The 7,806-nt window shown below is 41.2% G+C and overlaps 1 protein-coding gene across 3 annotated transcripts; it reads right to left on the bottom strand.

Moving 5' to 3' along the window:
- Window positions 1-423: 423 nt before the first annotated feature.
- On the bottom strand, window positions 424-7,409 carry MED7 (mediator complex subunit 7). 3 transcript variants are annotated; one of them, XM_061189914.1, is made up of 2 exons: window positions 7,328-7,409; window positions 424-1,510 (listed from the first exon to the last, which is right to left on the bottom strand). In XM_061189914.1, the coding sequence occupies exon 2, from the start codon at window positions 1,491-1,493 to the stop codon at window positions 792-794; it is 702 nt and encodes a 233-aa protein (XP_061045897.1). In that variant the 5' UTR covers window positions 1,494-1,510; window positions 7,328-7,409; the 3' UTR covers window positions 424-791. The 3 variants fall into 3 exon arrangements, with proteins under 3 accessions (XP_061045897.1, XP_061045898.1, XP_061045899.1); XM_061189915.1 differs by lacking the exon at window positions 7,328-7,409 and adding an exon at window positions 7,026-7,285; XM_061189916.1 differs by lacking the exon at window positions 7,328-7,409 and adding an exon at window positions 6,909-6,984.
- Window positions 7,410-7,806: the final 397 nt, after the last annotated feature.

Genomic DNA, 7,806 nt, shown 5'->3' on the forward strand with positions numbered 1-7,806 from the left:
GAATGGGGGGAACATAGTCCCTAGCAGGGCAGCATATCTCAGGCAAGCAAGAATCTCTGGTGGGCATCCAGCAGTCTCTGCCACCAAACCCCCTTCCCAGGGCAGGCTTCCAGCCTTAAGCAAGTCTGAGTTTAGGAAATGTATAGGTAATTACACAGACATTTTAATTATTAAAATGAATGTGACTAAAAGTGATCAAAGGACTTCTTAGTGACTGGAAAAAAGTTCTGGGACCCACCCAGGATAGGGACAAGAGGCTGAGACAGAGTGTTTGCAGGAGCAGCCAAGAGGAAAAAAAAAACTGCTGTTTTATAACTCTCCAGGGTTCCTCTCTTTTAACATGTTACACTATTCTTTTAGAGATTAACCAAATTTTTAAGTGAAATAAATCTAAGGATTTCATAATTTCATATTTATAAAGTTTGATATCCTTTATTATTTATCATTCTTAAAGCAAATGACAAATCTACTTTTCAGGGATGAAACCCTACTATTACTGAGGATATCTTCAAAGTTTACTGCAACTCCGAAAACAGGGATGTTCCACACAATAGCGGCAAACACTGCTTTTTAAGGTGATTACTCAATGTAGGCACACTCATTTACCTAGGCTTGCCATAAAGTGAAATGCCATAAACTGCCTGTGACGTCTAACATCTGAGAAAGTTGGAGAGTCAAGGTGCTTGCAAGACTTCTAGTGCTATCTCTTTTGAGACTCTCTAAAAGTGATTTAACTAATATATATGCTATTTACTGAAACGAAAAAAAAAAAGAAGAAAAAGAAACATCCTTCACGGTCTTTCATTCATTTCGTCAATTAGGACACACAAAGCAGCATCTTTCTCTATAATCTGATCTCTCCTATGACCTGAATTTTCTCTTTGTTGTTCATCCTGTCCAGCACAATTGTTGCTATCATCAGCATCCATTGGTTCAGTTTTTACTCTCAGCCCTGTTTCCGAATGGGGCAAATCATCAGGCAAAGAAGCCAAGCAATTCTGAATCATCTCAATGACTCGTTCCAGATGCTTCTGAAATCTCTCAGCTGTCTCAAGGCGTTGACGTTTCTGCACCTCCATCATGACTCTCAAGGTCTCTCTTGCTTGGTGGGGTCGGTATTCATTTATGAGATGATGCACATGTACAAAAAGCAGCTTAAGATCTTCTAGCTTCTCTTCTCGTTTTATACTCCCAGGGCTCCTTATCAAGATATCTAAGAGGTCTAAGAAATTAATAAGGATAGACATATTGAGTTTTCTCAGTTCTTTCTTGTGATCAAACTGCATAGGATGAAGCCGTTCGATACCCTGACTTTCTAAAGGGCGGATGATAAGATCATCACACTGGAACTGGTTGCCGAACATCATATAACTGTCCTTTATTGGAGGTGGAGGCTTGGGAGCGAGGCCTTCCTGAATATTTTCATCTGTATACTCCTTGATGTACTGCATCGGAGGGGGTGGGAGGGCGCTTACTTGCTGTGGCTCACCCATTGTGGAAGATCAAGAACCTACAGAAATGGACCATCAGACAAAAAATAAGAAAAAAAAAATCACACACACACACACACACAGAAATAGACCAAAGATTGAGAGTGGAGCTACAAAACAAACCTGTCACATTCAGCGACTAGTGACAGAACATTTTCCCTTTTCTCCCCTGGCAGTTTGGCGTCCAGGACAAAATCATCTGCCTACTCTCTAAAACTAACATTTACAACAGGAAAAGGCTGCATCCTTTTCTAATTAGCAATATATACTCAATCATCGTATTTTTCCTGCTCTACTTAATACTTTCATTGGCACAAAAAAAGTACTGTAGTATACAGTTGACCCCTGAGCAACACAGATTTGAACTTGCACGGGTCCACTTACATGTGGATTTTTTTCAACAGTAAATACTAGAGTACTACAAGATCCATGGTTGGTTGAATCCTCAGATGCAGAACCGCAAATATGAAGGAACTGCAAATACGAAAGGCCAACTCTAAGTTATACTCAGATTTTCAACTGCACAGAGGGTGGGCGCCCCTAACCTCCCAGTTGTTCAAGGATCAACTGTATTTTCATCTATAAATTAAATCATCTGGATTCCACACCCCTCACCAGTTATGCCTCACTTCTCTACCCTCCCTACAGCCAAACTACACATGCTGTCTTCCCATCTCACGTTACAATCACTCGTTTTATATTATAGATTGATCTCCAAAAGCAAACACTTATAACTCTAAGGAACCCTCTGACAAAATTAAAATTACTATATTCCAGACAAACTCACATCATCTGAGCCTCTGTGATCCAATTCCATTCCCTTTTTTCCTAAAATATACTCTACAATTTTTTATAGACTCATTAACTTTTCTACATCTACTTCAGAAATTTCAAATTCAACTATACCTTCAATAGCCACAATAACCTCCATCTACTCCATCTGAAGCTTAGGTATATCATAAAATGAGAATATCCCGAGTGCTCACTTAGATGGATCTTACCAGATTTTCAAGATACACCATCCAACATGAGAGATAGCAAATAATATACTGGAGGCAGTTTTATACTTGGAATTTGTGAGGTAATAAGGGCAGCTGTGGGGCAGCCCTGAGTTTCCACCAACCCACAGCAGTGAACTGGCTGCTGCTGAGAATCAATCTGTCAGTGGCCACGGGCATGATGAGTTACTCTAACTGTATCAACCCACACTTCACTGCTTCACTAGCCTTCTGCATATTCATTTTTGTCACTATCCGATCTGGCGTCAACCTCCTACCTCCACAAAAACTGCTCATCACGGCCATCAACAACCACCACATGACCAAATCCAATGGACATTTTTCTAAGCTGATCTTAATCTCTCAGCAGCATTTTCTTCCTTTTCAACACACTCCCCTTCTCCCTCAGCTTCTGTGATGCTACATTTACGTCTCCTCCTACCACACTGGCCACTGCCTCCCAGTCTCCTTTACTGCCCCTCCTTCTCTAGCCAAATTTTAATGTTGGCATGCCTCAGAGACTCACAAACTCAAAAGCCAAAGGGAAAAGGCAGGCAACATAAAGAGTGAAGGAGAACTGAGCATCTCCAAGCCAGACCTCAAAGCCTCCAGCCACTAGCATTCATGTGCGAATGAAGATTCATTGTTCCTTGGTCTTGAGTTTTCAAGTAAGGGCAAAAAAATCCAGATTTTTATGTGAAATTTCTCAATTTTTAAAAATACTGGCAATTAATTCCAGAAATTGTCAAATACTGTGAGGTCAAAAAGGATTTATCTCCAACAATCTTTGTGGTCTGCTGGCCACTAGTTTTAGGCCTTTGTTTTATGTTCTCCCTGGGATGATCTCAGTCAATTCCATAGCTTTTAATACCATTTCTATCGGTGGTTCTCAACCAGGTGTCACTGTGCCAACCAGAAGATATATGCAAGGTCTGGAGACACCTTTAGTTGCCACAACCAGGGAGGGGGTGCTACTGGCTTCTAATGGGTAGAGGCTGGGGATGCTATAAACATACAATGCACAGCAACAAAGAATTATCCAGCCCAAAATGTCAATATATTGTGCCAAAGTGGAGAAACCCTGGTCTATATTTATGACTCTTGACTTTTTTTTAAATTTAAGTATACTTGATTTACAACACTGTGTTAGTTTCAGGTGTACAGCAAAGTGATTCAGTTATTTTTTTCAGATTATACTCCATTACAGATTACAAGACATTGAATATAATTCCCTGTGCTATACAGTAAATCCTTGTTGCTTAACTATTTTATGTATAGTAGTTTGTCCGTTAATCCCATACTCCTAATTTGCCCCCTCTCTCTCCCTCTCCCCTTTGGCAACCGTAAGTTTGTTTTCTGTCTGTGAGTCTGTTTTGTACATAGATTCATTTGTATTCTTTTTAGATTCCACATATAAGTGATATAATATTTGTCTTTCTTTTCTTGACTCTTGACTTTTTATCTCCAGTCCAGACTGCGTCTGGGCTGCTCCTGGATGTCTCACAGGGCATTCAAACTTAAAAACAAAGAAAAAAAAAGTTCTTTTGAGTCCATCTACCATAAATACACACACCCTAAACCTGTTCCTCTCATAGCTTCTACTCTTTCCTGTTTCAGTAAAATGTCCCCATTATCCACCTAGTATTTCAAGCCAGAAACCTAAAGGTTATCTTAATCCTCCTTTTTTACCAACCTCCTCTCCTCACCATCACTGCCAAAATTATCAAGTCCCAAAACTTCGCTATCTCGCTATCTCAAATTCATCAGTTCTGATCAAGACACCATTCCCTCTTACCTGGAATACAATGGCTTCCCAGGGATCTTTTTGATTTCACTACAGTTCTTCTATACAATAGCCAGCCTAATTCTCATACCACATTCCTTCTCCCTTATATCCTAGCATATTGTCTTCTAGTATTTGTTGGTAGCTCCATTCATTTCAAGAAGCCTTCAAATCAATGGGAATTTGGAAGTAGGTACAAACATCTTTAATGTTTATTTACTCTTTCAAATATTTACTGTTTGTCTAATATATGACAATGATGATTATAATGACAGATAACACTTGAGTGCGTAGCATGTCCCAGACACTGTGCTAAATACTTTTCTCATGGTTGCGAGAAATCTGAGAAAAGAAAGGTGCTCTTTCTATTTCAGAGATGAGATCACCGTGGCTAACAAAAGTTGATCCACTTGCGTAAAGTCACAGAGTAAAGGAAGGAGCCAGAGCCTAAAGATCTCAAACACTACAACATACTATCTTTCAAGGATAAACATGGCCTCCATCCTTGCGTTGCTTACAATCTATAAAGGAAAACAGACAAATAGCTAACTACACGTTTTAAGGTTACTACAAAAGACCAACAGATCTGACTACCAAAGATAAATCTAAAAATTCCATATAGGAAACTATATCATAAGCAAAATTAAGACAATCCCATTTTTCTGGGAGAAGAATGCCTGCAAGCTAACAAGGGCAAATATTAGAAATTTAATTTTGATTTTTTAAAAACATATTTTCTGATTCCATTCCCACAAGAAAAGCACTATGACTTCAGCAGTTGCCTGTCTTATTCACAACTCTACCTCCAGCACCTTAAACAATGCCTAGAAGATGCTAAATCCTCAATAAAGATCCACTGAATGAGTTTTTTTTTAAACCTATATATTTTTAAAAAATAATAGAAAAATGGGCAAAAGATGATGAGAAAAATGCAAATGCTGAATAAAGGCAGGAAAATATTCAGACAGACACACTATTAAAAGCAAATTTTAAAAAGGATTCTTTTCATCTAACAGACTATCAAGATTTCACATACTCTGTCATCTGACAAATGTTAGAACACCTTCTATGTGGCAGGCCCTGGATTCCAGCACAGGTCACACTCGCCCTCCTCTCAGTTTCTTCAGAGTGGCCATCCCAATTTTAGAGGCAGGCTCTTAGCTCCTCTGGCCCTGCAGGGAAGCCTACTGCGGGGGAGAGCGTCCATTCCCCTCGGCTCTCACAGAAGCCACCATGACGGCCACCACACGACACTCTCAGGTGGCAGGCCAGTACCGCCAAGAGAATATGGGGAATCCTCAGACACAACTGATAGGAAAGGAAACGAATATATTTATTTGGAATTTGACGTGACAGTATCAAAAATTTTTAATGCTGATATTCTTTGACCCAACAATTCTTTTTTTTTAATTTTTATTTTATACTGGAGTATAGTTGATTAACAAAGTTGTGTGACCCAACAATTCTATTTCTAGAAATTTATCCTACAAAAATATTGGTACAAGTACACAAAAGTGTGTTTAAGGATGTTTAATGCAGCATTGTTTGAAAAGAGCAGGAAAAGCTGGAAACAGCCCATAACTTCATCAATATGAGAGCTGGATAAAATGTCTCTATATACACACAACACAGCCATTAAGAAAAAAGGAGTGAAAGTGCATGGGATGGAGGGTTATCAATACTGTGTACCATTTCATTTATTTACAACACTTATGAGTTGCAAATAGTTATAATCAACTTTTTAAAACTTCCAAAAACATCAATTCAGACTTATAGAAAAGCTGTATGAATAGTATAAAGAATATTCCATGTTCTTCACTCAGATTCTCCAAATGTTAACATTTTCCCTCATTTGCCTTATTGGTCTCTCATCTCTGTACCCGCAAATACTTCAGTGGGTATCCCCCAAATAAGAATGTTCTCTTATAACCACATAATTACCAAAATCAGAGAATTAGCAATGATCTGGTACTTCAAAATAAATTTCAGACAGCCCAGGTTTCACCCCACTCAAGCCTTTTCAGATTGGAAGCCCAGTTTTGGGCTTCCCAGCACCATGTGTAATCCTCTACTTTAGCTGCCAATCCCCAAAGGGCAAGTAAGCGACAGGTACCATTGTTTCACATCCTCTCTAACTTAATCTTCAAACCAATTCTATGAGTTAAGTACTATTTTCAATTTCATTTTAGAGATGAGGATCCCAAGTCTGTCTCACCAACGGGAAGTGTCCGCAACCAGATCAAAAGTCTAGTAAATGGCACAGCAGGAATTCTTAACCTTGGTTCTTGTACACAGTACAAGTTCCCTTAAATCAGTAAACTACGAAGCATCTAACAGTACAAAAGGAAACTGACGTATTACAGAAATCCTGTTTATCTCCCTATCACTTCTCTAGACTAAACTTGTCAAAGGCGATGGAGGTTTTTAGTAAAACAAGCGCCAGGCATCATAACTGGTTATCAGACTCAAGATCCACCTTCTAGTGTTTGTTCCGTTCTGCGGTATTTCACCAAAAAAAGAAAGGTATTCTAGGGTCCCATACCCAGACTTTTGACTCGTTTTGTCTACTGTGGATGGGGCCGCTGGAATGTTTTTAAAACCTCTCCAGATGATCTAATGATTAGGCTTGGCATCTACCTCCTTTCCCGCCTCTCATTAATTCTTCTGATTTCAGGACTGCTCCCTGAGGAGGAAGAGCAAGGCTGGTTATCCCGTAAGGCTGGAGAGGCCAAAAGACTCGCCGAGGCCACCCACCTTAGCAAACCAGCCGCGAGGGACTAGAACTGAGGTCTGCCAACCTCCGACCGGGCTCGGCCTCCCCACTCGAAGGAAGCCCAGAGCCCGCCGCAAGGAAGGCACCTTCCGCCGAGCGGTTCACCCCGGGGCTCCACGAGCGGCGGGGAGGCCGCGCTCCCCGAGCGACGCGGGAAAGGAAAGCGGGCGAGCGTACCCTGCACCACGCCTCCCCCCATTCCCAGCCCGCCCGGAGGAAGTCGCGGGGTCCGGAAGAAGAAATGCACACTGAACGGAGCACCAAACCGTCGCCGCCCACTCACCTCAGCCCCGGGTTTACACTGGTAGCTGCCTTCGCCACCGCCGCCGAGACCCAACTTCCGACCTCCTCTTCCAGGAAGAAGTCTCTGACGCTGTCCCTTGATTGGCTGAAAGAGCTGTCCTTTAACCGAGGCTCTAGTCCCGCCTCTGACCGCTGGCTTGCTATTGCGCCTGCGCACAGCCCCCCACCCCCACCGACCTCGCGCCGCCTGCCTCCTTCCGGCAATTTGGCTGCGGCTGCGGGGTTTGCAGTCGCCGAGGCTCTCTGTACTTGGTATCAATAAAAGCAGCAGCTGGTAGCTCGTTCCTTTCTTTTTCTTTTTTTTCTTTTTTTTTTTCAACGCTTAAAATTGAGGCATCCATACGTCTTACGTAAACGTTAGACAATACAGTAAGCAGATATTTTTAGAAATGATATCGACTGTAGCCCCACTGTCAAAAATAACATTTAAAAATATGAGGTTGGACTCTGCTGTTTAAG

The sequence above is a fragment of the Eubalaena glacialis genome, chromosome 4 (genome assembly GCF_028564815.1).
Source record: "Eubalaena glacialis isolate mEubGla1 chromosome 4, mEubGla1.1.hap2.+ XY, whole genome shotgun sequence".
NCBI lineage: Eukaryota > Metazoa > Chordata > Mammalia > Artiodactyla > Balaenidae > Eubalaena > Eubalaena glacialis.

Coding starts and splice junctions, on each gene's coding strand:
- MED7 (XM_061189914.1), bottom strand. CDS start 1,493: ATGGGTGAGCCACAGCAAGTAAGCGCCCTCCCACCCCCTCCGATGCAG.